The sequence below is a fragment of the Rissa tridactyla genome, chromosome 10 (genome assembly GCF_028500815.1).
Source record: "Rissa tridactyla isolate bRisTri1 chromosome 10, bRisTri1.patW.cur.20221130, whole genome shotgun sequence".
Taxonomy (NCBI): Eukaryota; Metazoa; Chordata; class Aves; order Charadriiformes; family Laridae; genus Rissa; species Rissa tridactyla.
This window is the reverse complement of record NC_071475.1, coordinates 14,678,750-14,692,592: the sequence shown is the minus strand read 5'-3', so window position 1 is coordinate 14,692,592 and position 13,843 is coordinate 14,678,750. Positions and strand designations below refer to the sequence as shown.

Genomic DNA, 13,843 nt, shown 5'->3' with positions numbered 1-13,843 from the left:
CGGGTTAAAAGAATTCTACAATGCCTCATTATACTGAGTTGAAATGCACATAAAAAGCAAATGTATTGAACAGCTGAATGCAAAGGGAAGGACTACAAAAGGTACCCCAGCACTGTAAGAATACAAGCTTCATTGCACCTAATTAGCCAGGCGCATGTTAAGCCTCACCAAAATGCGATGTAGCAACATTTCAAATAGATGATACGCTGATTTCTGTATTATTTCTGTTCTCCATTTCATTTTAATGGGAAGAATTTGTAAGCAGGTTGAATTCATTTGTATAAAATTGTTATACGAAGGGTCATTATAAAGTTCCAGGTTTTACTTTAAACCTTCTTCTGGGGATGGGCACAGCCCATCTGCCCTTTGCAGCACTTCTGCCTGGTTTTTGGCAGGCTCATTCAAAGCCTTAATTAAGACCTTGGGAGACTTATGGTGCTCAGATTATGGGCCAGTACCATGAGCTGAAAGGGGAAGTACATGGGTCTTTCAAAAAAAGTCTTTCTCAGGTTTAAATAAATGGTAAGTGGTATCACATGAGCACAGCACAGAGCACTGCCAGCCCGCCATGTCTTGAAAACACAAACCTGTGTTTAAGATGTGAGAACAATTGTAAAAACGTAGAGTATCACCCAGAGGGCAAACAAGACCAGAACACTAGGAGACAGACTAAATTATTCCAGTTTCTTAAAGAAAAAAAGAAATATTCTCCACTTCTGCAGGTGGATCTTGATTAATTTGTGGTCTGTTGTTAATTATGGATGTCTTCACAGCTTGCCTGGAGATAGCCTCAAAGACAATTAAAGTAACTCAAACAAAATCTAACAGAATACTGTTAGATGCTGTCAAAGACAAAGTGGCCCATTTGTTTAGGATATCAAATACTCCCATATTCTTGTAGAGTTCTTAGAATTCATTTTAGGAAGCCACTTCCCGGGGATTTTGATGCTGTCAGAAGTACTAATCCATTGTTCGGTAGAAACAGCTCCACTCTGTTTAGTATTCATACACATGAAAAATATTACAGTAGAGGTGACCAAGTTTCAGGCAGTCTTATCCATACGTAACTGATAATTTTAAATAATATGATTAAAACTGCTTTTCTCTGTTAAAAGATCTATTAACATATATATATATATATACACACACACATCCCAACAATCAGAAGCAAATATTGAGTTTCCGTTACCAAACACGCAACACTCAGCTCTAGTGCGAACGGTGCATACGCGTCCCAAAAACAAACTGGGAAGAGTCCAGGCTGTTCTTGGAGGTGCAGAGTGAAAGGGCAAAATGCAATCATCACAGGTTGCAACCAGGGAAGCAATTTTATAAAAAAAATAATTTTCACAATGAGGAAGGTCAAGAATTTCCTTCTCACCTAACTGGTAACTTGTCAGCGTTGGGTTAACGGTTGGAAACTGATCTTAAAGGTCTCGTCCAACCAAAATGCTTCTATGATCCTGATTTTTTCCTATGATATGCAAACACTGACTAAGTACTAGCAAGGTCTCTGTGAGGGGAAAAACCTTTGCTAACCACGCTGGCGTGGGTTGCCTGGCACTGCAGGCAGGTTTTGGTGGCTGTCAGCAGCAGAAGTCCACTCTCCCATTTGCTCCAGGAGGTGGTTCTGGACCAGTCTGAGCCCTCGCGCTAATAACTGGAGTTTAGCCAATTCAAGCATGGGGAACAACAGTGGTATCAGATGTTGGCTTGAACAGGAAATAACTGCTTTATCTCTCATTTCAGAGGGTCACTGTTGGTAAATTCTAACCACTCATCACTGCCCGCTGAAGCTGAGCCTCATGTGCAACATTTCTCCTTTAGCAAAGCAAGGGATCAATTTAAAAAAAAATAAATTATAATTTTAGGCAAGTGAGTTAGAAAGCTTACTGGGGTGCACTGTATGAATTAAAATATAATTTTTAAAGTTTTCCTAGCTGATGGTGGGAACCTCAGAGGGAAAAGCAGTGCTTGAAAATGCTTGCTTTCAGATACTTTAGCACCATGGGGCTGGAAGGGACTTAGTTGGCACGTCTGCCAGCCTATTTCTTGCCCAAAAGAAGGGCAAATTCTACTTTTACCATTACTGGAAAACACATGTTTAAGCTGCTCTTAAATACCTCTCTCCCTGCCACCAAATGCCTTCTCGTTGAAGCTAAGCCTCCACAAATTTTTTCCTTCCTGTTGGATCTTACAAGACAACGACCTGTGCTCCTTCTTACCGCGCTCCCCTGGATCCCCTCCAGTTGGTCCATATTGCTCCTGCAGTAAGCTTGACTTCATTATAGCTTGTTGCCATCATGCAGAGGACAGACTCTTTCGAACAATTATCAAGGTCACTGCCGCACTGGGGAACCATCTGCTACCAAGCCAACGTTTCAAACTCCGGAAACCCGACCTCAGCGCTCTGCTGGTAACGCTCCACACAACCACACGGGCAACAGCAACCTACCTCGCAATTTCTTTTGCCAGTTCATCTCATTAAAGAGGTCTTCTGATTTCATGAAGAAGTCATTGATCTTGCTGCCTTGTTCATCCCTCTCCGTGGTGTAATATATCCGCAGCTTGGACTCCTTGGTGAGGAATTCACAGATACTGGGCACAGGGAAGACTATTTGCTCCATGGTACGGTCCGACCTGACAATCTGAACAGCAACCTTATTAGGCTTCTTCCTAGTTATGAAATGCTTTTATTTCTTGGTTTGACTGCTTTTTTGTTCCCTTTTCAAACCAGCTACATGTAGAAACTTGGACACATTTCCATAGAACAGCAGCTTGATAGAGACTTCATTTAATGTACCTTTCAAAGCAGGCCTATATTTAGCTCCAAGACTGATAATTTCTATGCTGTGGTCTTATCCCAGCAATACTGTTCTTAGCTGGGATTTCCAAGGGGCCCAGTGAATCCTGCACCAAAGCTGAGTTGAATTTCAGAGCAATCTGGTCGCCCAATTTAAAAATCTTAGCAAATTTTAGTTACACATCGCACAGCCCAGTATAAGGAGTAATAGTTCTATTTATATTGCTTATTAGAGTTTTGTGAACTCTCCATATTTGTGCATGTTTTACTTTTAAAAAGCATCTTAGCTTGTGCATCAGGCCAAATTGTCATCTTAATACAGAAAGAATGGCAAAAGCTATCACTAACTTTCTGGATTCAGCAATAGTACCGGCCAAAATGTAACAGAAGTGAAGTTACACTTCCTCCTGCCAACAGAGCTCTGCTCAGCTCCATCTTAAAGCCCACACATGACAGCTCAAAAATAGCTCCCCCCCCACCAGCGGCTGTCAGAAAATAAAATAAAAAAATAAGTACATATATATTCTTGTGTCAAAGATGACAGTCCACACACAGGTAGTCAGTTCAATCAGAATATCAGGTACAATGTTACTGTCGTTTAACTCCACCATTTCTCTTCCAAGCGGCTCTCTCCGCAGCAGAATATTCCTCCCCCCCCAACACCTCCCGGCAGCCACCGGTTTTTCCTGTACCTCAATCTGTGCCGTGTGCTTGGCGTAAAACTCCAGAGCCTCGTCTCCCTCTATCTGACCTCCCGGCTTCAGCATGTTCTGCAGCTCTTTGTTATGACGAGCCAACTAAAATAAAGGAATGCAAAGGGAGTGGGAGACACCAGATGTCTCTCTATGATATTAAATTTCTGATTTTTGGCATAAAAAAAGGAAAGAGTACACAGTCAGCTGCTAAGAAAGGGCAAAGTTGACAGAAGGCTTGTTCTATTCCAACCAGACACCCTGCAGCTCTATTTTGGGAGCAAGTCAGAATGATTCAAATATGTATTTTTTTAATATCCGTGTTGTAGTCCTCTTTTACCCAGCCTCTCCCACCTTTTGCCTGACTTGGGCAACTTTTTGAACATTCACACTCGGTCTATCCTCCTACACCCACCCAAATTTAAAGGTGTGCTAATCACACAAGTATCTAGGCAGGGACGGAAGGGAAAATTTGCATCAATTGAAAAGCAGACGCACAGAGCACTGCTCCATAAATGCTTCTGGATGCTCTAAATTCCTCTTACAGCGTACTGATGGTCTTTCTTCTCAGATGCTAAAGGAACAGGAAGTCTCTAATGGAGTGATATATGTAGCATCAATATATGAAGTAGATCTATATATATTCCCCCCGCCTTGGTCTTTTACCTTTCAAACACCACATTGTATCAATACAACGAACCTGACTGGCTCCAACATAGAGAGAACGTGGCAAGAACCATAAAAGCAGAGTGAGATTTCTGCTTACAGTTTAATTGATCTGTGAGTAGAATTTCCTTGGGAGTACAAAGTAACCTTTGATACAGCTGAAAAATAATACATCGCTCCCCAGTACTGCCAAGAGCTTGAATCACGTGTCTTCAGAAACTTGGTCAAGAGCCTGCCTGCTTCCCATTATAAAAGGAAACTCCAAAAATTTTCTTATATTACAGAATTTTCTTTTATGATTCTCTAAGGATTGAAATTTGCTCTGATAAAAAGAGAACGTGCAGTGAGTTTGTCTCAGAGGCGAGCCATTAAAGCAATTTCAGGGAATTATTCTCTTGCTATTCACAGTTTGTGACACTTGGTGCTACAAAAACTGTAGGTGAAATTCTACCTGATGAGCTAATATATAAATGTTGTGTCCCACGTTCCTCGGAGATGCCGCAAGATCTTCCCCATTCTCTCCATCCTCAAATTCTACTTCTCCCTGCAGATAAGCCTTCTTTATCACTTCCACCTAGAGAGAGAGATACAGGCCAGTGAAGAGACAGCTCAGGCTGAGGGCTGAAGCCTGCTGAGGCCAGTACACCTTGGCACTCTTGCAGAGGTGAAAGGGAGCTGAGCATACACATTCATGAGAAGGTCAGTGGGCTTCTCAACACCCAGGATGAAGCAGGAGACCTGAACTCAGCCCCTTCAGCCCAGCTCATTGACTCAAGAAACTAAACTTCATGTTCCCCTCTAGGTATTATATTGCATGCCACCCTTGCCACACACTGCATCACGTTCTGATGGCTGGTCCCCACCGTAACTATGTGCACCAAGGCAAGCTGACAGTGCTTCAGCTGTACTTTGAATCTCCTGTTTGCGTTTTCACCAGTTAATATATTAACCATCCCAAAAGCCCGCTACAGTCTACTGAATAGCTCTTAGATGACAAGAAATTGTTGTTTCTCTCTGCCTCTTGTGCAAATAACTTCTACACGTGGATTCCAAAGCGTCAGTCGGTGCTCCTTCCCTGCCTTATGCAGGACGCTGAATGGCTTCTCTGTAGCATTCATCACGGCTTCCCTAATTGCTTGTGCTGCCTGGGAACTAGGCAGACCTGTGGTTATTGCATTCATTCAACTAAATCCTTGAAAGGTCTTCCAGTTGCCAGGGATTGATGCACAGAGCCCTTGCAGCAGCTCTGGGATGGACGTGGTCATCCCATTCTCCCCAGTGCTGCTGCACCGGGCCTGAAGGGCCTCAGGAGTTTCGGAGTGATGCGGAGAGACTCACCAGCTCTTTGGGCCTCATGTTGTAGAGGATCCTCTCTGCGTTCTCGCTGTCATGCCTGCTCTCCATGATCGCCAAGAGCAGTTTTGAAGCATTGTTCTGAAGGGAGGAGAGAACACCACCAATCACTGCCAGGAGTCAAAAAACGAGGGTACCCAGCTTGAGCATTACTATCCCTGCTGCCCAGAAGGGCTTGAGACACCTTGTTTCTACAAATAAGAGCTGTGGGCAAGGCAGAGCCCCCCAGCCAGCCTGATGTAGGACTCCTACAGCATCACCTACCCAAGCACTCCCTCCAATTATTGAGATATACAACTGAATATCACCAGTTTATTTCCCAAACCCTACTTATTGGGGGCCATCAAATTAACCCAAGTTAAGGTTCGGATCTCTGAAGCGCTGAGGTTTCAAGCTTGTATTATTTTGTTTTGTTTTAAAGATACTGCAGCATTACTACAAGCTCTCAACTCCAAAACGCTGTTGATTAAATCAAAGGACAGCTGAGGCTGAAGACACAGACATGCTTCACTGCTTTTAACTGAAAATTACTCTGCGACCTGCTCATGCCAAGAAATAGAGGGAGGAAATGGGAAACTACCACAAGGCACCAGACTACTTTAATACGAACAATTAAGATTAAAATCCATCATGACTGACAATAAAAACCAATAAAAGTATTTAATTTTGAAGTATAATGCTAATTGAGTCTAAAAGCATTTTTTATTTAGAATAATAAAAAACCCACATTACCCATAATAATGGTGTGAGTCGGCAACGGAAAACAACTAGACATTGCGCTATAAGACAAGACAATAAGTCAGAAAGGAAATGTTTCTAAAACTCAGGCCAAAGCAGGAGTGCTCTGTGACTGCTGTTGCTAGAAGACAACCTGCTAGCGTATTTTGAAACCAGCACCAGGGCTAATTATTTCACCACTGATATGAACAGCCCTAAAATATTCTTGATGATTAAACATCAACTGATTAAACAAACAGCAACAGAGTATCAGGAAACTAGATGAAGCACAAGGAATTTTACTTCCATTGTATATGTAAAAGCTCACCCACACCAAGAGAAGTTTTCATCGGCTTGAAATTTTTAACAGGAAATTATTTTAGGATTCCTCAGCATATCTTGACTGCCTGCAACCCCCCCATCTGAAAACTGCTGGCTCCACGTTATCATTTAAAAGATGAAATACCTGTGACAAACAGTCCTTGGGCACTGCCTCCAGCTTGCTGATGCATATAATTTTTTGGCACTTCTGAATATTGGGATATAATAAACACCCACATAATTCCAACAATAAAATTATGTTTCATCTTACTGTTAATGTGGAACACACAAAATAGTCACTTGCCTTCAGTTCCAACACAAGGTCCATCCTCTTCTTCCCCAAAGGGTTGATGTCATTGAGAATTAATGCTGTGATGATGTCAATACCGTTGGACTCGTGAGTGGCAATGCAGTTCTGTCCAAAGAAAATTCATCAAACTTCACTAATTGTCTATACTAAAAATGCAGTCTAGGCTGGTGACCCAGCCAGAAGAGTCACCCCTTTCATCACCTCATAAGCTGTTCGAGATGGATAACCGAACAGAAAGCTCCAGTTGGTGGAATAACATGAGATTAAGGCATTCTGTTTCAAGCTTTTCCTATCATCAGCATGTCCTACTGAAACCACCCAGCCTCAGGAAGCAGAAAGCAACGCAGTTGATAAATGAAGCATTTGCATGCCAAAGCGTCCAGACTGAATACATAGCTAAGGAAGAACACTGTTTTACTAAGATTAGGGAGAGTTTTCTTTATTTTACATGTGCCAACCAACACCTACTTCAGTCCTGCCTAACCAAAGAATGAATTTCCATAACCCTGCTTACCCTTTAACACTGCTCTTGTAATAAAACGTACAAGGTGATGGTAGCTTGCTGACTTCCAGATCCCTGGAGTCACTGAGTTCCTCTGCAAAGACGTGTAGCCATATCTAAAGGTTGTTATTTCACTCGGTCCGTCTTACAGACAGAAACTGTTGGTTATGAACTGACGTGCACAGCTATCTCTTCAGTATGGTTTATTCTAGACTTTGGACTTCACTGGCCCCATTGAAATGGTTATAGCAAGAGTCATGTTTAGACCAAAGGCAGAAGAACGGGCCTGACTAATTGTCTGTACCACATGCGGTAAGGTGGTACGGTGAAGTGGACAAGCACGGCCACGCAGTACGGCTGCCCTTGCCCTCTGATCATTTCCACTGCAGCAAATCAAAATTCCTGAGCACCTAAAAACTCCAGCTTATGAAACAAGGTATCTTCCCATATTCAACCTTTGAGGCACAGAGCAGACTAAGTCCAGCTGTGGGGCAGTAACTGCTTTATCCGATAGGATCATTGTCATTATTCAGTTATGTCTTCCCAGTAACACAGTTACTTAAAACACCGTACTTGCTTTAAATCAGTTATTCCATCTCGGAGCAGAACATATCCCTGACAGTGAGCATGGTTTTGGGGGAGGTGCACAGAGGCTGCCTCATCCCCCAGCCGACACTTGATGGTCCTCAACAACATGTAACCCTTGCTCACTGGGAACCACTGCTGCGTCCCTGTGCAAGCGCATGGACAGTCGGCAGCAACATGCACCTGGTTCTACACACAAGACTGTGCCTGAAAACAACGTCAACCCCATGGTTCCCACCTTCATTAATAAAGCTGCAGAGCTCAACCTTCTCCCATCAGGCTGGGGAGCCACATTTCTGGCTTCACTTACAACAGGCAACACAGGTTTTAGCAAAATTTCTACTATAAGTATTTCAAGTACCAAAATTCCCCACCCTCCCTGTCTGTCAAGTCTAATAAAACAACTTAAATCCTAGGAAAGCAGAAAAATCTCTACTGCTTTGAGTGGTTCAGCTCCTCAGAGGGGGGCCTCAAGAAAGAGAAGTTGTTTATTATGAGTTTATAAAGAAATAAAACTGAACAAACCAAAACCCCTTTGCAGAGCAAGTAAAGTGAGCAGTGTTATAAGATGACAGAAGTCGATAAGACTGAGATCCAAGCCCAGCAGAGCACAGGCTGTGGGTGTAGGGAGAAAGGGCGATGCTTTCCACAGCTCTGAAGTATTACCTGGTTCTCGTGGCAAGGCCCCTGGCAGTACTCGGTCAAACTTTCCAGCGTCTGGTTGATCAGCGCAACATTTTTCTCATTTATATACAGACCAAGAAGTCCAAGTCCACCAGTTGTGCTTCCACAGATACAGTCCAGAAACTGCAGCGTCTCACACACCAAGTTGTAGTTTGTCTTGTTGTTCTGGCAGCGAAGGAAATTCTGCGGGGAGAGTGTCAAAGCCGGGAGGGAAGATTAAAAAAAAAGGCAAACTGTTTGGATCATAACATTTTATTAAGTTCATCAACCCACAATTGCATGGTATATTCCTCTAATTTCACTGGGGCTGGACAAGCAATTTAAGCCTCTTCCAGGGCTGGCTTGCAATGTGCTCCTCTCTTGGGCAGCTTGTTGGCTTCACATTTTATAGAAGACATGCAGCAATAACCAGAGTGCGTCCATTAGAGCTCTGAAACCCAACACGGAATAGGCCCTTCACAGAAAGCTCTCCTGAGCCCAGAGGCTTTCCCTCGAGCCTACCTGTGACATCTCACTGCCAACCACCACTCAAGGCTCTCTCCTCCCAACACCTTGCTCCAAGAGAGAAGCAGGAATTCCCTGGCTCTGGCTTCACATCGTCTCCACCTGCACACATGGCAGGGAGGCCCCTGACGGCATGCCTTGAAGGAAGGCAGCTCGAAACACAATTCTCTCCATTGCATTTCTTCCCACATAATTATTGTAATCCCTGCTTGAAGCTGCTGATTAGGAGCAGCTCCTCTAATGAAATGCCAGATTTATCAGCATGAATTAGACAGGTTTCCTCTCTCCTGTATTCCAAATGGAAAAAAACCCAAACCCAACCAAAACAAAGAAGGACAATTAATGAAAATCAGTTTCCCAGTGACTCAGATGCTGTTTGTCAGTGTGTTCCCAGCAGCACACTGTAAAAATGGATAGCCACTACCACTTTCTTTTCCTCGAAGTTTCTGCAGGAGGACTTGTATCTAGCTTAATTCTAGCAGGTTACAAAACACCTCACTTGAAAGGTGAAAGAAACCCTCAGATGAGCAAGATGCATGGGACAACAGCACCAGCAAGGTCTTTTCTGACAGCCTGCAGAGGAGCGCCGTTAACTGATCGCTTCTAGTGCCTGCGTCAGACTAATAAGTCTCTTAAGGCAAACAGACTGAGAAATTGCCAGATTCAATTGAAGGCTACGCTAAAAAAGGAAAATGCTGTCTATGAATGCAGACTAAAGGTGACAGTGATTCAGCACATTTCAGCTGATTGCTCATTTAGTATCCTGACTTTTGATTAACTTGTCAGAATGTAGAAAGGTTGATGCTACAGAAATCATAGCTCATGCCTTCCCTCCAGGAAAAAAAAAGCAAAAATAATGGATAATACTGAAAGCAATGAAACAAAACGCTCCCCAGCTGCGGTACAACGTTTGTTCTGATTATAGCTAGGCTTCTACCAGCCTTAGCTTCTTGATACAAAGTCAATAAACACAAAGGAAAGAGGAGGAACGAGGCACAGGAGGCAGAAGGACAATGTTAGGTGGCTAAACAAGGGGAAGGAAAAAACAGTAGAAAAACAACACCCCACTGCACTGTGAGAAACTGCCCCAGGGAATGTCTGGGGCCATCTCGGCCACTATAGATCGAGCTCTTCAGTTTGTCATCCCGGGCATCGCACTGGCTACAGTGGGAACGCAACTCTTCAATACTGAACACGCCTTCCTACTGCCTTCTGTGGGAACGAACCTGACCCGCGAGACCCTGCATCGAGAATAAAGAGCGACAGAGTTGCAGATTCAGCTAGAACATACGAAAAATATGCAGCTTGTGGGATTTTGACGAGAAAAGCATGACAAGAGCATTCATACTGCTTAACTTTCAGCATTCACTCAACTGAGAGAAATACTTCCCAATGGGATGAAATACACTTAAAGTCAGGCCGTCTTTAAACTCCTACCTTTGTGAATGACTTTCCGGAGACCCTTCCCTAGCTGACTTCATGCTACTGTTCATTTTTAGGGAGCCCAGTCCTCCCCATTTCTGGGATCCATGACCAGATAGGGCTACACGTGCAAAGGCAGCACCTGCAGCCAGTTCTTAATGCCTCTCTACAGCACAGTGGGGTGTTGGAGACTTAGCTTCCCTAAAGCCGAGTACCCTTTAGAGAAAAACGGTGACTTAAAATAAAATTGGCTACTTTCAGAATCCTCGCTTGGTGTGTTCAAGCAGGGATAAACGCAGAATCCTTAGACGGAATAGTTCTACCATTGAAGAGGGCAATTCCCCCAAAAGCCTAAATGTTTTCTTTGGACAGTCTTTGTTTTAGCAGAAATCTGACCCCTAATTGGAAAAACTTTGCAAAGAAAGAACATAAATAAGAAGAAAGTCTTAGTAAAAAGATTTTTTTAAATTATCAGATTTTTCTTTATAAGCAATCAGGTAAGGCAAGGCATTTTTTCACTGAATACAGGTTTGCTCTTTAGTCGTCTGAAGTTAATCCTCACACACACTTCTTGCCTAAAACATGGCGAGCTAAAGCAGCTCATTCTCTGCCTGCAGCAGTACTGCCCCACGAGCCAAATTACTGAATCCCTCTCCTGCAGCATGCAGAGCTTTACTGTTCTTTATTACCTAGGCTTTGTCTCCAGGGATTATGAATAAAAGAAACAGTCAAATCTGATGTTAAAAATTGTATCAATTCCTGCTTTTTTTTTTTTTTTGCACAAAAACAGTATTTAACCTAATGACTTAGACCTTTAATTTGAGCATGACTGGCTAGCATATTACTACAATATTTTTATTTCACAAAAATAACTTGCTTGATAAGAAAAAAAAAGAATTGGAGTACTATGTTCTTCCTATGAAGATGGGATTTTTAAGTGTAATGCTGGAGCTGCACACTTGGCTGTGGGGGCGTGGAAGGGTCCTGGGTGCCACCTGCTCAGGCGCCAACTCCAGAGGGAGGGCACTGCTCCCTGCTCTGCTGGGAATCAGAGAATCACAGAATGGTTTGGGTCGGAAGGAACCTTAAAGCCCACCCAGTGCCACCCCCTGCCCTGGGCAGGGACACCTCCCACCAGACCAGGCTGTTCCAAGCCCCGTCCAACCTGGCCTTGAACCCCTCCAGGGATGGGGCAGCCACAGCTTCTCTGGGCAACCTGGGCCAGGGGCTCACCACCCTCACAGCAAAGGATTTCTTCCTGAGATCTCATCTAAATCTCCCCTCTTCCAGTGTAAAACCGTTCCCCCTCATCCCATGGCTCCCCTCCCTGATCCAGAGTCCCTCCCCAGCTTTCCTGGAGCCCCTTTAGGGACTGGAAGGGGCTCCAAGGTCTCCCTGGAGCCTTCTCTTCTCCAGGCTGAACCCCCCCAGCTCTCTCAGCCTGTCCTCCCAGCAGAGGGGCTCCAGCCCTCCCAGCATCTCTGTGGCCTCCTCTGGCCCCGCTCCAACAGCTCCGTGTCCTTCTGCTGTTGGTGCCCAGAGCTGGAGGCAGCCCTGCAGGGGGGTCTCCCCAGAGCGGAGCAGAGGGGCAGAATCCCCCCCTCGCCCTGCTGCCCACGCTGCTGGGGATGCAGCCCAGGCTGCGGGGGGTTTCTGGGCTGCCAGCGCACATTGCCAGCTCGTGCTGAGCTTCTCATCCACCAACATCCCCAGGTCCTTCTCCTCAGGGCTGCTCTCCAGCCATTCTCCGCCCAGCCTGTTTGGGATCCCGCTCCTCTCCTGCAGCCAGCGCTGCTCTTGCTCACAGAAAACGTTCCCTGGATGCTTCAACTCAGCTTGTCACGAGCTTCAGTTCTCATGACTGATGCTGCAGTATACAAGGACATCTTCATTCAGAAAGAGACGGTACAGAAAAGACCTCCTAAGGAAACTGGTGAGGCTGTAGCCTGGCCAAAGCAGGAGAGGCGACAGCCTGGCTACAGCAACAGCTCTGCTGTCAAGGCTGAGCTCTCGCACACAATCAAGCATCAGACCTAATGCAAGTTTAATAAGAGCCCCGAGTATCTCTGTGCTGAGAGAGAAACAGCGATATCAGGAGTACTCCACAGCAAAATCTGATGCATTCAGCCTGAATCGGGTAACAAAACATACTCAAGCGTCCCGTCCTTGCACTAATTTGAAGAAGATATTGCAGCTCCTCCTGCAGACCCATGCAGTTAGCTGAAGCGGGGCAGCACCCCGACTGTGTGCAACACGGAACAAACTGCAGGTTTATCTGTGCAGGCAATGACCGAGTGATGCAAAAGGCACAGTATTACCGCTCCCTTGGCCATTTCAGAGACTTCCTCCTCACCTCAAACACATATCGACTCTTACAGCCGTGACTTGCATTTTCCTGTTTTTGCACAACATCAGGCTACTCACAATTGCTAACGGCTTGTAAAACACTTGGTTTGACAAACTTACAACTGCACTGGACCGGTGATTTCTAATTCAAATCTAACTTAGGCAATTTTGGAAGCCACACAGCTTCCAGGATAGGTCTGTCATTCCTTTAAGCATTGGCAATATTGATAAGGAGTTCAGTTACAATGTACCAGCTGCAGACACCACGATTTCGACGCTTCAGACACTCCTGCCTCCCCTTCAGGGCTGAAGGAAAAAGGCCAGCATCAAGGCAGGCATGCAGCAAGAAGATTATGTTTGAAAAATTGTTCCTCCCAGCTTTTTTTAAAAAAACAAAACAAAACCACCTTTTTCTCCTAGAGCTGAATGCAACTACTTGCTGTTTGGGAAATCTAATTGTTCAGGACAGTGAGCAGCTCCGGCCAAGTTTCTACATTGGCTTGAATTCAATTTTGCTCCTATAGCTCTCGGTGCCCAGGCAGAGAGCGCAGCAGCAGCGGATCACGTGCGTGCGGGTTTGGACTGCTGCCACCTAAAACTGCCGTCCTCCTTGTCTCCGACATCGCTAACGGCATGAAAATTGTTTGACAAAACAAAGATCAAATGGTTTTTTTGGAAAAAAAAATTAGGAGAAACCCTGATGTATGTAACCTCAGCACCCATAAAATGCTAAAGGAATTACATGTTCATAGCCCAGGAACATTACCATGCAGATTTGATTTCAAACGCCGCCAGCAGCAGGGCATTCAAGTTCAGCGGAAGTGATCTGGCAGGTCTGAAAAGCACTCACGCAGGGTCCTACACTTCTGGCGTGCTGTACAACAATATGCAATCACTGCAATTATTCCTCCTTTATGAGGGCATTTAGTGCATTGTAC

The 13,843-nt window shown here is 44.6% G+C and overlaps 1 protein-coding gene across 4 annotated transcripts in view; it reads right to left on the bottom strand.

Annotated features, from left to right (window-relative positions):
- ITPR1 (inositol 1,4,5-trisphosphate receptor type 1) overlaps window positions 1-13,843 on the bottom strand; it is a 182,469-nt gene that overhangs the window by 32,904 nt on the left and 135,722 nt on the right. For all 4 annotated transcript variants that reach the window (XM_054216021.1, XM_054216018.1, XM_054216019.1 and 1 more), the window contains 6 exons: window positions 8,616-8,816; window positions 6,857-6,967; window positions 5,500-5,595; window positions 4,613-4,735; window positions 3,496-3,600; window positions 2,456-2,648 (listed from right to left, as the gene is read on the bottom strand). In XM_054216021.1, the coding sequence (XP_054071996.1) occupies window positions 2,456-2,648; window positions 3,496-3,600; window positions 4,613-4,735; window positions 5,500-5,595; window positions 6,857-6,967; window positions 8,616-8,816 (829 nt within the window). The remainder of the gene's footprint in view (window positions 1-2,455; window positions 2,649-3,495; window positions 3,601-4,612; window positions 4,736-5,499; window positions 5,596-6,856; window positions 6,968-8,615; window positions 8,817-13,843) is intronic.